The sequence below is a fragment of the Calliphora vicina genome, chromosome 5 (assembly GCF_958450345.1).
Source record: "Calliphora vicina chromosome 5, idCalVici1.1, whole genome shotgun sequence".
Taxonomy (NCBI): Eukaryota; Metazoa; Arthropoda; class Insecta; order Diptera; family Calliphoridae; genus Calliphora; species Calliphora vicina.
Genome location: NC_088784.1, coordinates 77,298,815 through 77,312,191, shown reverse-complemented (window position 1 = coordinate 77,312,191; position 13,377 = coordinate 77,298,815). Strand labels below are relative to the sequence as shown.

Here is a 13,377-nt window from a genome sequence, read left to right as displayed (position 1 = left end):
CAATCCAGCAATCCACACGTACTTCATGAGTCATCATTGCATCCCGAAAAAATTACGGTTTGATCCGGTTTATGGACCGGCGGCGTCATTGGGTCGTGATGATCAAGACCGGCACGTTACTGTGAATGGGAATCGCTACCGTTCAATGGCCCCAATTGAATGATATGGACTTGGAGGACACGTGGTTCCAACAGGACGGCGCCACAAGCCACACAGCGAATGTCACAATCAATTTATTGGAAACCAAGTTTGGAGAACGTGTTATCTCACGAAATGGTCCAGTTGATTGGCCGTATCGGTCGTGCGATTTGACGCCGTTAGACTATTTCCTATGGGGCTACGTCAAGTCTATGGTCTATGCCAACAAGCCATCGACGATTGATGAACTTCGTACGAATATCGAACTTGAAATTGCAGCAGTATCGGCCGATTTATGCTTGAAAACCGTGGAAAATTGGGTTCATCGTCAGTTTTATTTAAAAAAAACTTTTGTAGCGCTCTTATTGAAAACCATTTGGTTCAATTTAAGCTTTAAACCTAGGACTTTATATAGTTCAATTTAAGCTTCATTCCTAGGTCTTTCTATAGTTCAATTTTAGCTTCAATCGAAATAGTCAATAACCACTTTTCAAATAATCTTTTTTAAGTATTTAATAATTAAAATCTGCTAAAAATTTTAAATTTACGTTAAATGGAAAAAGGATTTTTTTTATTAAACAACTTTGAATGGTCCTTTTTTAAATTTAACTAAATATTTGATAGTTATCGCCTGTAGCGGCCACTATAATCTTCCCTTCACTAACCATAACTAGTGGCTTAAGTTTAAGCTACGATTTAATTGAGTTTGCCGTAGTGATGACAACCATGAGAGAGAGACACACACAAAGAGAGATTTAGGAGAGCGAAAGTTAATTTAGAAAAATTAATTTTTCAGATATATTTTTCAGTTTTATCGACATTTTTTCTACTCAAAACTAGTCATACTTGTTGTACATAGAAATTGCAACAAAAAATATGCGATGTCTACAAAACAAATTGTACATTTTTAAAATTTATTTATTTATTTGTTGTTGTTTTTTTTTATTTGTCCGCAGTTCAAAGTCAAGTTTTCTAGACTTTTTTGTTAGCTATTCATGTGGTAGTTGTTGTTGTGCTGTCAATACTATGTGGAATTTTTGTTGTTTTTGTTGTCGGCCTAGTAGATAGAAGTGATGTAAAGTGAAATGTGCATTAGACAGAGCGATGTTGTTGTTGCTGGTGTAGACATGTTTTTTCAGAATAATTTTCAATGAATTATTGCGACGATTGAATGATGTTACCGGTGTTATTTACATATGAAATGAATAAAATATCAATATTTAATTATAATAATTATTATAGATGAGATTGTAATCGATTTCAAGTTTTCCTGATAATGTTATAACAGAGAGTTATTTCTAATTAATATACATTTATTATAGAGTGGTTGGCAATTCAATGGAAACTTCAGGACCGACCATACTTTCTTACTTGTTTATTACTGCTTCACAGCGACGATGCATTAAACCAATTAAAGATTCCATCGTCTCCTTTGAAATAATTTGCCATTCCTTTATAACCGCATCTGATAAAACTTCATTCGTGGTAAAATTTTGATGTCGTATTAGCTGAGTGTGCAAACATGTTATGTTTTATATGAGATTAAGATCTATAGATTGGATTGATCGCTTCAAAACACCTGCACCAGATGAGTATTCGAGGTCATTGTCGTGCTGGAATCTCTATGTTCTTGTTTTCCTCAGCGTATGGATACATATCGTTTAACATCGATCTGTATATGATTCGAGTCATGGTATTTTCTATGATATGAAAGCTTGCACTGAAGAACAGGCCCACATCAAACTTGACTGTATTATTTGTGTACCTGGGGTTCAGTCTATTTCCCTTGGGTCATCATTGTTAGTATTGGTCATAGTTAGCTTTTCCCATCGGCATTCCCAAATGGATGCCGAGCCAAAAGAACTGCTCATCTTTTGAGGCCAAGAACGAATCAATCGGATACTTTGTTCCAAAGTGAAGCGTATTCCAGAGAGAGCGTTCTGCATCGATGGAAACAAATCGTAGTCGGACAGGGCAAGGTCTGGACTATAAGGCAGGTGAGGTAAAACTTCCCAACCACTTCATTCTAAATAGTTTTTAAAAGGTATTGCAACATGTGCCCGAGAGTTGTTATGATGGAATATTACGGTTTCATGTCTGGCCGTATTTCGGCAAATGCTCGCTTCAAACGAATCAGTTGAGTTCGGTACAGGTTCCCTGTGATGATCTGACCAGATTTCAGCAGCATATAATAGATTTTGCTCCCCCCAAAAACAGAGCAATACCTTAGCGCCATGGATATTATGCTTTGGTTTCGATTCGGCTGGTTAGCGGTCCTCATATACGATATTTTATGCTTCGGGTTATCGTAATGGATCCATTTTTCATCGCAAGTAATGATTCGGTGCAAAAATGATTTTGTTTTATAGCGTTCAAGCGTCATTTCGGACATGCAAAATTTCAAGGTCTCTCGGCTTCAATCGTATGATATCCAATTTCCCTATTTTTGGATGAATCCCGCTGCTCGCAATAGTTTTGAAATTGCTGCTTAAGTATCTCCCAATTATTTTTCAAACTCTTGTTTGACAACAATCTTCATGGAGTAATGCCTTCATTTCTTGGTCTTCAAACTTATTTTCTCGAAATATGGACCCGTCGAATGGATGTTACGCTCCTGGGATTTAAGGCTACACAATGCGGAAATTAAAAGAATTCAAATAAGTCTGTAATTTCATAACGGACACTTTTAATAAAACTTAGTATGGTTATATTAGAGGTATAGGCGAGTCCTTATTAGAATACCATATAATTTTCCTAGAACGATCTTACTGCTTAATACATTAATGTGGAATTTGGGTAATGTTGAGATTCAATCGGATTTATATAAAACTTTGCATGGTCCCTATTGGAACACCATTTACACGATCATATGTTTGTGTAGGTATTACTAGAATGATCTCTCAAATATCTCAGGCAAATTCACGACAATATCATAAACTTTACATAATCCAATACATCGAAAGTGCTTTTATTCAACTATAAAATTCATATAAATGTTAAATTTATTTATTGTCATAATCCCTACAAACAGGCAATTTTAAAACGGCTACTAATTAAATCATCTAGCGAACAGTAGTAATAAATACACCATAACACGTTTCAACTTCAATTGGTTTCATTAATATTTATAATTTCTAGAGCTTAAGATCTCCAATCTACGTAAATTTAAATCTTACTAATAAATAAAAGCAATTAATTACGCATTTATACGCTATTCATCTTAAAATCTACACTATTTTAAAAACAAATATTTCAAAATATTCCTTCTTTAATTTCCTTTTAAAGAAAGTGTTGTTCGTCGCCAAACGATCGCGACAGATTTGAAGAAGCAAAAAATAACTTGTATATTTTAAACCTAACTGGTTTTGTTTTTAACGATTTTGACAAATTTTATTTAACAACACAATATAAATAAAAATAAACAAATAGAATCAATTATACACATATTAAGTCGGCATTATCAAAGTTCCATAAATCCACAAAATTCCTCTTGAAATAAAATTTGGATACAAAATAAAAAAACTGGACTCTGGTTACGAATATTATTGTTTTTTTCTTCTTTGTTTTCTTACATAAAACAAAAATATCCAAATATTTTTTTTTTCTTGTTTTGTTAACAAAACAAAACATCATTAAAAATTCATTAAATAATACAAAAAATTACAAAGAGCCACATATAAAAATACATATAACAAAAATATTTTAAATAAAATTTAAATATTCATAAAATCACATTTGAATGTGAAATTGGAATTCCCCAAGATTTGTTTTTTTCGTTCGTTCGTTAATTTTTTTTTAATTTCATTTCTTTCTTTGGAGAAGTGTTCTCTGGACTTTTACGTAAATAAACTTTACATAAAAAAAGTTAATGAAATACGATATTTTTAACAACATCTTTAGCAAATATGGCCACTTAAATTTGACTCTACGTTTTAATAAATATTTCCTTATAGGGTAAAAATATTTTAAAGCGAAAACACCGAATAAAAGCCGAAAAAGATTCAAAAGTTCAAAGCTCATTTTTAGCACCATTTAAACAGGTATAGGTGACCATCGGATGATGCTGCGTACTAGTCAAAGTAATGACAGTAATCAATTTCACCTATCAGTAGTTAGCTTCACGTTTGGTAAAGCCGTGATCGGTAATGCAGTGTCAAATATGCAGAGAGTGGAAAGAAGGAAAAATCTCCGTAAAGAGGGTAAAAATGGTTAAAGTTTCGTAGAATATCCTTTAAATAGCCAACCTATTCCCCTGATAAAACCTAGTATGCTACGCAATTTACAATGAGCAACACCAGAGGCCGAATTACCTCATTCATGATCGAATGAGCTATCTTATCGAAAAAGTATTTCGAAATCGGAATTTTAATAAAATGTACTAAATTTCCTACTCGATATCGAATGCCATAATCTCAAATAAGAAAATTACGATCAGTTTTACTCTATATCGAATGCGGTAATTCAGCCCCAGCTCAGTGACGTGTGCTTTTTTATGAACTCCGTGACATTCCAGATCGTGAAGATCTCTTAATTAAAACTCTCCAAAATTTATTAAAATGTCTATACAAAATAAGCATTTTAGCATTTTTGTATATGAATTTTGAAAATTGTTTAAATTTTTAGCTAAAGAAGTTCCGCCAACACTGCCTTCAAAATTTTAAAACTTGGACTATTTTTGCTGAGTAATGAATGTTATTAATTAAGCGAAAACAAAAACTAATAAATATTTTAACTAACAACGTATACGTATTCAGATGGTTAAATAAACTGGCGTCACAATTCTGTCAACAGCATAACTCTTACCCAGATTTTTCACTAATTTAAAAAGGTTTTAGCGGATTTCAAACTTTTTTTTTTGTTCAAGCTAAATTTATTAATGAACAAATTAACATATGTTTTGTATAAAAAAAATGAATCATGTTAATTGTGTAAATTAAAAATTATTTAAATTTCCATACATTCATCTGAAATATCTTTATTTGTCAACCATTCAAGACAGCAGTTGTCGTAAAAGCAGAAGAAGAAGAAAAACAAACAAAATGGCAACAAGTGAAATGTAAACAAAACTACAAACATACAACAATAACAAACAACAATACTGCTGCAATACCTACATGTCAGTTAACATTTTTGACATCAAAAACTTACGGGCCTTTTTGGTTTGTTTATTATGTACCTTATTGTGCAAATAAAAAGAATCACAAAAAGGAGATTTTACGTATTAAAAGTGACATAGATTAACCAGAAAAATATACCTTTTTTTCTTTTTATTTATTGACAATATTAAATGATTATTTGTGGTTGGTGGTATTGTTCACATGATGCCATAAAAAAGACTGCACCTTTTAAGTGGTCATTTATTTTTGGCAAAAGCCCCTCATAATAAAAAAAAAAGTCAAAAATACAAAGTGCATTTTGTTAACAACACAACTACAATATGAATGAGTGAAATCAACAGCGAGCTTGCTTATGTGTTTTGCATATAAAAATAAATGAAAGAAATATAACTGTGCCAATTTATGGAAAAAATAAAGAGTTCAATGAACTTTTAATAAAATTAAAAAAAAAATAAAAATGTAAAAAAATCTAATTGGAGATGCCGGGGATTGAACCCGGGGCCTCTCACATGCAAAGCGAGCGCTCTACCACTGAGCTACATCCCCTGTTGATGACGATTGGCTATTGCTGTATATAAATAAGTTGGCAACTTTGTTAGCTGATATTGTTATCGATTGTGTGGTTAACAATAGTGTTGCCAATATACACAACATTTGTTGCAAATTATATTTGCGAAATGTATAGATAATATAGATAATAATGCAATAAAACAGGAAAATTAAGCAATAATAAATAAGCAATTGATTTAAAACAAAATCATTTACTACTCCATAAAATGAATTATACATATTTATAGATGTACATTAATTACACAGATTTTAGTTTACACACAGTTCTTTAAAAGAATTTATTGTTTATTTGTGACCACTGAATTCAAATCGCAGGTGCGGCTAAACTATGATAGGTATTGACATATTTTTTTTTTATTTTCCTTTCCTCAGATATGTAAAAATTCTAAAATTTGTTTAAGAATTTTTTTTAATTCGAGTTTTGATACTGCTGTTAAAGACTTAAAATCAAACTTTTCTGGCCATACCTGCCAGTCTTCGTTAACGAAGACAAAAACTCGTATAAGAAATACGAAATGTATATTTAAAGTACAAATATGCTTTTCCTACATTTCGCTTTCTAGTGGTCTGTGGCACATTAACGGCCGTTTTTAACCAATTTTAATCTCGCTAAAATGATAATTGCGTTGACATTATGTTTTTTTTTTTTTCAATTAAAATGAAAAAATAAATACTTAATGGCAACATTTTGGCACAAGCTAAAAGAGGCATATAAATCTCTAAACGTCAGTGCCTCTGCACCACCAGTTAAACTAACAACATGCTAGTATTTTCCAGATATATTTAGCAATTCTAGAGGGGGGGGGACCGTCGAAATTCGCAATTTAATTGTTTGGAATACATAGTTACCGATCAAAAAAATTCGATTGGAGATGCCGGGGATTGAACCCGGGGCCTCTCACATGCAAAGCGAGCGCTCTACCACTGAGCTACATCCCCATAAATTATTAGTTGCTAAAATACAGTTTCATCATGTTAACACAAATTTTTGTATATTTAACTTTTCTGCAAAAAATCTAATAACGGAGTTTTTAAAACCCGGTTGTTAATATGTAGTTGAAATATCGTGCAAAACCTTTAAAGAAAAATGTTCTATAAAGGCAGGCTTTTGAATTGGAGATATGCAAAATTTCGGATATAAAAGAGGTTTTTTTCCAAAACGTTATAGTTAATTTTATTGAGACTAAAATTTATTTTTATATCCGCCAGTTTTTAGTTTGACTAAATATCTAAGTAAACAAGGACAACCAACTCAATAGTGAGAGCGTTTCCAAAAATTGGTTCCGACATTATAAAAGTCATGTTTTTGTGTTGTAATTATTCAAATAGCATGGGCAAGGACAAAATTAACATATCTTGTAAAATTATTTCATATTTTTAAACGTGAGTCGAATGAACTTACTGAATTCAAAATGTAATTTCTAAAAAAAATTATTTGGAGATGCCGGGGATTGAACCCGGGGCCTCTCACATGCAAAGCGAGCGCTCTACCACTGAGCTACATCCCCTTTTTTTGGATCCTGCCAAATTTTAGTTTTATACCTTTCCCATATTTTTTATTTAATATCAAGATTAATAGCACAGATTCTTTCCTAATTAGTTAAATAAATTTATTTTATCATAAAATAAATAAAACTTCTTCAAAAAAAAAATGTAAAGAATGGAAAAATAATTCTTGGAGATGCCGGGGATTGAACCCGGGGCCTCTCACATGCAAAGCGAGCGCTCTACCACTGAGCTACATCCCCTATATTTTGATCCTGCAAACTTACATTAACCAAATCCTTAACAAAATTTGAACACCAAGAAGCAAGTATTCAAATAAATAATTTTCACAATTTCCTTCTTCTTCGGTTATAAATTTCCCAAAAAAAAAACGAATAAAACTGCTCCGATCTAAGTTAAAACAATGTAAAAAGAATTTTGGAGATGCCGGGGATTGAACCCGGGGCCTCTCACATGCAAAGCGAGCGCTCTACCACTGAGCTACATCCCCATTAAACAATTTTTGCCAAAATTTAATTAAAAGCTATCAATGTCAATCAAGTTACTATAAATTATTACTTTAAATAATAAAAGGATAATTTTTAAGTCCATTCACCAAGAGTCGGAAAAAAGTTCACTCAATTTTTTATTTGTTCTTAGTACATACTCACAGTTGTAGAAGTTTTTTATTAGAAGTTAAATTTTGAATGTGATCTAAAAAATATTACTAGAACCCAAAATCTGGGTTTCGTTTATTCTGGTCCATTTATTTGGAGACATATTCTATCTAATATTGTTGATCCTACCAATGTAAATAAAATGTTTACTAATTAGCTCTATTTATATAACTAAATATTTTTGTAAATAAATAATAAAATGTAAATGATTAAAAAAATTTAATTGGAGATGCCGGGGATTGAACCCGGGGCCTCTCACATGCAAAGCGAGCGCTCTACCACTGAGCTACATCCCCATATTTGTATTCCCTGTCAAACGTATAAAAAAATACAATTTGTTTAGCCAGCGTTGCCAACTACTACATTAGTACTTGTTAAGAAGTCCCGTATTCTTTTTATTTTTAAATAATATTTCTATGGAAAAAAACAAAAAAAAAGAGAAGAGCGACTAATGGAGACCAACCCTGATATTTTGAATAATCAAAAACATTCATGTTCGTAAATTATTTTGGAAATTACAAACAAACAGCCATTTTATATTAAATTTGTTTATCCTTTTCCAATAGTGGTAAAACGATTTCGTCCGGTGCATCGGAATTCTGAATCAAGTTTGTTAATAATATTAAGTGTTGATTGATTAATGTACTTGTATATCGGCCAAGAAAACATTTTGTTCTTTCTATCAAAATTTTTAAAAAATATATTACAATAAATAAAATATGTGATAAAATTGACTTCTAGCTTTAAAAACGAATTATGTAATTGTTAATTAAATTAACAATTAAAAAATTATTATTTTTATTAAAAATAATAACCCTTTTGTCATTAAAAAAATTAATTGGAGATGCCGGGGATTGAACCCGGGGCCTCTCACATGCAAAGCGAGCGCTCTACCACTGAGCTACATCCCCACATTCACATTATCTGTCAGTGATAGTGAGTGAGTTACTGTGGAAAAAAATGTGGAGGGTGGAGAAGAGAAATTGTGGTGAGAGAATGAAAAAGATAGAAGAGAGGAGGATAGGAAAAAGTGAGGATGAAAATCTTTGGAAGAAAGAAATAAATTTGTATAAACAAAATTAAACAACGAAGGACCACGAACCTCTGTGGTTTTAGTAATGACCGTATTTTAGGTTCCGAGTGGGGTTCAATATTTGCAAAAATAAATTGTCTTTTTGACATTTGCATAAAATAAATTCGACTTTACGACATTTTTTATTAATTATCTACTACGGATGCCCATTTGTGTTCTTTCGAATAATCGAAATAGATTACGTTATAAGGGTTCTGAAGTGGAAACCAAAAAATCGATTTTTCTATTATTGCTGAGAATTTTATAAAATACTACAACAAAAGTCGATGTTTGTCGACTCTTTTAGTCGACTTCCGACAATTTTGGGTAGTTTGACTTTTTTCCGACCAAAAAAGTCGACCATATTCTGGATCATTATAGTTGTATGTTGAAATCAACTTTTCGAAGTCCACAAATAACTCACATACTTGATTGATACATTAATATATCCGAAATAGTCCATCTTAGGTTGCTATTTAAAAAATCGGGAAAATCGGACTACATATGGCTGGGTTTTTACCTATTTTTTATATATGTATATCTGGATTATTAAATCATTAATTTAGCCAATGAGAATATAATGATACAACGAATACAATGACCTTGCCAACGACGTAGTAATTCGGACCGAAAATTGGTCAAAATCGGAAAAAATATTTTTTAAACGAGTTTTTTTTCACCCAAAATAAACAACATTTTTTACCCATATATTTTTCAATAATATAATTAGTTTTCACTAAACAAAATATTTTCTATATTTATCTTAAAGTATGCTCATGTGAAGGGTTATAAAGTTCGGCACAGCCGAATATAGCTGTCTTACTTGTTATAAAATGTTATTGGCAACTCGTATGGTTTTAATCGATAACTGTTATTGTTTAGAATGTCATCACTATATTTGGCGGGTTTGTTTAAAGTGCAGCTGTTCATTCTAAACAATATTGATGTAAACAAAACAAAAAAGCATTCATCTTAATATAAAAAAACATAAATTTTCAATTAAAATAATAAAATACAATGCCGGATCATAGTGAAGAATTGTTAAAAATACGTAAGTTTCTTAAAGAACGATTACAGAAAGACTATACAACTTTTCGTGGGCATGAAAATGAACGAGAAAATATCAGACAATTGTTGCAGCGCACAGCCGAAATGGGGGAATCCAACTCCTTGCTTTTAATAGGACCGCGAGGATCAGGCAAAACTACTGTAAGTAATGAATGGTTAAATATTTTAGATTGTATAATTTTTAAAGATTTAATTATAATTTTAGCTCATTAATGCTGTTTTAGGCGATTTAATGAAAAATAAAGATTTCATTTCGAATACCTTAATTGTTCATTTAGATGGTAATCTTCATACTGATGATAGATTGGCTTTGAAATCGGCCACCGTACAAATGCAATTGGAAAATGCTACAGACGGCAAAGTTTTTGGTTCTTTTGCAGAAAATTTAGCCTTTTTATTGGCTTGTCTTAAGGCAGGCAACAGAAAGTCCAAAAGTGTTGTTTTTATTCTGGAAGAATTTGATTTGTTTTGTGCCCACCACAATCAAACATTGCTGTACAATCTTTTTGATGTCTCACAAAGTGCTCAAGCTCCAATTTGTGTGTTGGGTGTTACTTGTCGCTTGGATGTTATAGAATTGTTGGAGAAACGTGTTAAATCAAGATTTTCACATCGTCAAGTGTTTTTATTTCCAAATGCTGAACAATTTGATGCATATATGAAACTGTTTGTCGATCTTTTAACGATACCCAGTGATAAAGATCTTAAGGAACAAGCTGAAAGAGTGGCCACCCTAAAGAATTTTAATTCCCAGGAAATGACTTTTCATCGCAATCACTTTAATCCAGCCAAATATAAATTCAACAAAAAGATCAGTGAATCTTGGAATAAATATGTGCAAAGTTTACTAAAACATGCCACAGTCAACAAATCTCTGCAAGCCATGTTTGATTTTGATGTAAGCGAATCGCTGCTTAAAACATTTATCTTTCGTTTAGTGGCCAAAATAAAGCCAGATGCCAATATAGAAAATCAAATAACGCCAGAACAAATAGCTCAACTTACAGCATCTTACGAGTCCGATGATAAGGTTGAACTTTTGTGTGGCCTATCCGTTTTAGAATTATGTTTAATTATAGCCATAAAACATCATTCGGAAATTTATGATAGAGATGCTTTTAATTTCGAAATAATTTTCTCAAGATTTACAAAATTTGCCAAAGTGTCGACGACAATGCAGGGCGTAGAAAGATCAGTAGTCTTAAAAGCTTTCGAACATTTACGCAATGTAGAATTGCTGCTACCACTGACGTCTACAACTTGCAAAGTTCAAAAGGAGTTTGAAATGCACAAGTTGGCATTGACCTATAGCCAGATAAATCAGGCCGTACAACGTTATCAGGCCCTGCCGACAGAGGTGCATCAGTGGTCACAAAGTTCTTTAATTTAAGTTATACATTTTTATGGGTTTTTTTTTATTGTCCTTAATATTTAAATAAAGTATTACGTTTTATATAAAATATTTGTTACTGTTATTTATTTTTTTTTGCTAATAACCGTTAATAAATTTCCCAAAGTGATTTCAGAAATGAACAGTGTTGCATTTGTAATTTTACAAGCCGAAGGGCTACCGTACTCTTTTTAGGAACTCCTTACCCCATGTTTTTATAAAATGTTAGCACCAGTGGTAGAACAAATCTGTTTTGAAGAACTTAAGGACGGTCAGGCCAATTGTGTTCGTTTTATTATAACCTCGATTTGAGGTTATGAGAAGACATAGTTAATATAAATAAGTGTTTTGTGAAGAGGAACCTGCTGAAGGACCATTCAAAACTCAATTGAAGAAATTCAGGTGGAAAACATTTTTATGAAAAATCTGGTGGAGGACCATACAAAATTCATTACTGAATAAGCACCGTTATTACTTGAAATCAAAATTTCATAGTACCCTCTTATACGTTAAGACCGGCTAACAGTGGAATATCCCGGCATATAGCTTTAACAGCTTGCCAGTTATTCTTAAAGTAAAAAAAATAACTCACATTCAATTCGTCACGAAAGAAATTTTGTTTTCAACTTTATTAAAAGAATTTTATCATTTTCAAATTAAATTCTTTGAACATTTAAAATTTTGACATATTGGTATTCGGTTGGTGTTGGTTTCCGGTTTTTGAATTCTCTAATCTTCATGTCTAAATGGAATCAGAAAGGGTAATAATGAATCAAATTAACATACCAACTGTAGTATGTTTTCATTAAAGACCAAATTTCGAGACCAATTTCTCCACCTAAAATATTTATTCAATATCAATCAAATGTGTTGATATCAATTTAATTTATAAATATTTTTTTTCTGAATTTGGCGGACTTTGGCCAGCCGGAAAGAGTTTTCCGGTTTCGCATAATAATTTTTCTTTAAAAAAAAAAACAGAATCATTAAAACAAAGTCATTTGTAATATCAGAAAAAAGATAATACAAATGACTACTGAATAAGTAATTGAGTTAAAAATAAGCCGAATTCATGAAAAATATTAATATTTTCTAGTTAAAATTTATATAAATTCCTTTCGAAAAATATTTATGTATGTATTTCCCATAATTTTGCCATTATGACAATTTTTTCATTTCGAATTGGCAACCCTTACATAACGGCTTATTTTAAACGAATGCAACTCTGCATAGTGAATTTGTAAACAAACAAATTCTTAACGTTTTTTTTAATTACAAAATTCTTCAACTGTGTGCTTTGGCCGTGCTGCAAAATTTAATAATTTATACTCAAAAATATGAACAATTCCAAAAAGAAAGAAACTAAACGAAGAGGACGACCACCCGGTAAGAGTACCAAAGATGTAAAGGATGAGAGTTTCGAATGGTTGACAAGCAAAAAACAAGGAGAAATTGATGCATGCGACTGCTTAATCGCAAAGTGTCCCGGATGTTGGTATCCGTGTGAAACTTGTGGCAGCAATAAATGTTCAACATTCTGTCGCACAACTAGTCGAGATGAGCAGCTAGAGTGGAAAAAATCTGACTAAAATGTACTAAAAGATTTCTGTAAATTCTTAGACAAGCTTTGTGCTGGTCATATGTTGTAATAAATGCAATAAATATTTGATTGCTTATTTTAAACTGTAATTAAATGCTTTTAAATACATTTTTTATATAAATAATTGTTTATGCAGTTGACAGTATTTGGTGTTCGGTTAACCTTATGGAAGTCAATCACAAATTGGTAAACTAGATTGGCGTACTATTAGATAGAGAAGTAAGTGGGTATCAAAATTTGGTCTTTAAATGTTAAAAACT

General features: G+C 31.6%; 1 protein-coding gene and 7 non-coding genes across 8 annotated transcripts; 1 reads left to right on the top strand and 7 right to left on the bottom strand.

The window, feature by feature from the left end:
- Positions 1–5,729: 5,729 nt before the first annotated feature.
- TRNAA-UGC (transfer RNA alanine (anticodon UGC)) lies at positions 5,730–5,801 on the bottom strand. The gene has a single exon. It is a non-coding gene; the product is annotated as a tRNA-Ala (tRNA).
- Positions 5,802–6,692: 891 nt separating this feature from the next.
- TRNAA-UGC (transfer RNA alanine (anticodon UGC)) lies at positions 6,693–6,764 on the bottom strand. The gene has a single exon. It is a non-coding gene; the product is annotated as a tRNA-Ala (tRNA).
- A 497-nt stretch (positions 6,765–7,261) lies between these two features.
- TRNAA-UGC (transfer RNA alanine (anticodon UGC)) lies at positions 7,262–7,333 on the bottom strand. Its single transcript has one exon. It is a non-coding gene; the product is annotated as a tRNA-Ala (tRNA).
- Positions 7,334–7,501: 168 nt separating this feature from the next.
- TRNAA-UGC (transfer RNA alanine (anticodon UGC)) lies at positions 7,502–7,573 on the bottom strand. Its single transcript has one exon. It is a non-coding gene; the product is annotated as a tRNA-Ala (tRNA).
- A 176-nt stretch (positions 7,574–7,749) lies between these two features.
- TRNAA-UGC (transfer RNA alanine (anticodon UGC)) lies at positions 7,750–7,821 on the bottom strand. Its single transcript has one exon. It is a non-coding gene; the product is annotated as a tRNA-Ala (tRNA).
- A 390-nt stretch (positions 7,822–8,211) lies between these two features.
- On the bottom strand, positions 8,212–8,283 carry TRNAA-UGC (transfer RNA alanine (anticodon UGC)). The gene has a single exon. It is a non-coding gene; the product is annotated as a tRNA-Ala (tRNA).
- Positions 8,284–8,826: 543 nt separating this feature from the next.
- On the bottom strand, positions 8,827–8,898 carry TRNAA-UGC (transfer RNA alanine (anticodon UGC)). Its single transcript has one exon. It is a non-coding gene; the product is annotated as a tRNA-Ala (tRNA).
- A 1,135-nt stretch (positions 8,899–10,033) lies between these two features.
- Positions 10,034–11,587, top strand: Orc4 (origin recognition complex subunit 4). Its single transcript, XM_065511504.1, has 2 exons — positions 10,034–10,268; positions 10,333–11,587. Exons 1-2 carry the CDS (start codon positions 10,077–10,079, stop codon positions 11,515–11,517), a joined length of 1,377 nt encoding a protein of 458 aa, XP_065367576.1. The 5' UTR covers positions 10,034–10,076; the 3' UTR covers positions 11,518–11,587.
- The last annotated feature ends 1,790 nt before the right edge of the window (positions 11,588–13,377 follow it).

What these genes read in the sequence shown, in the direction of transcription:
- Orc4 (XM_065511504.1), top strand. Translation starts at nt 10,077, where the DNA reads ATGCCGGATCATAGTGAAGAATTGTTAAAAATACGTAAGTTTCTTAAA. An exon ending in GAGGATCAGGCAAAACTACT is followed by an intron (nt 10,269 to 10,332) that starts GTAAGTAATGAA and finishes TTATAATTTTAG; the next exon opens with CTCATTAATGCTGTTTTAGG.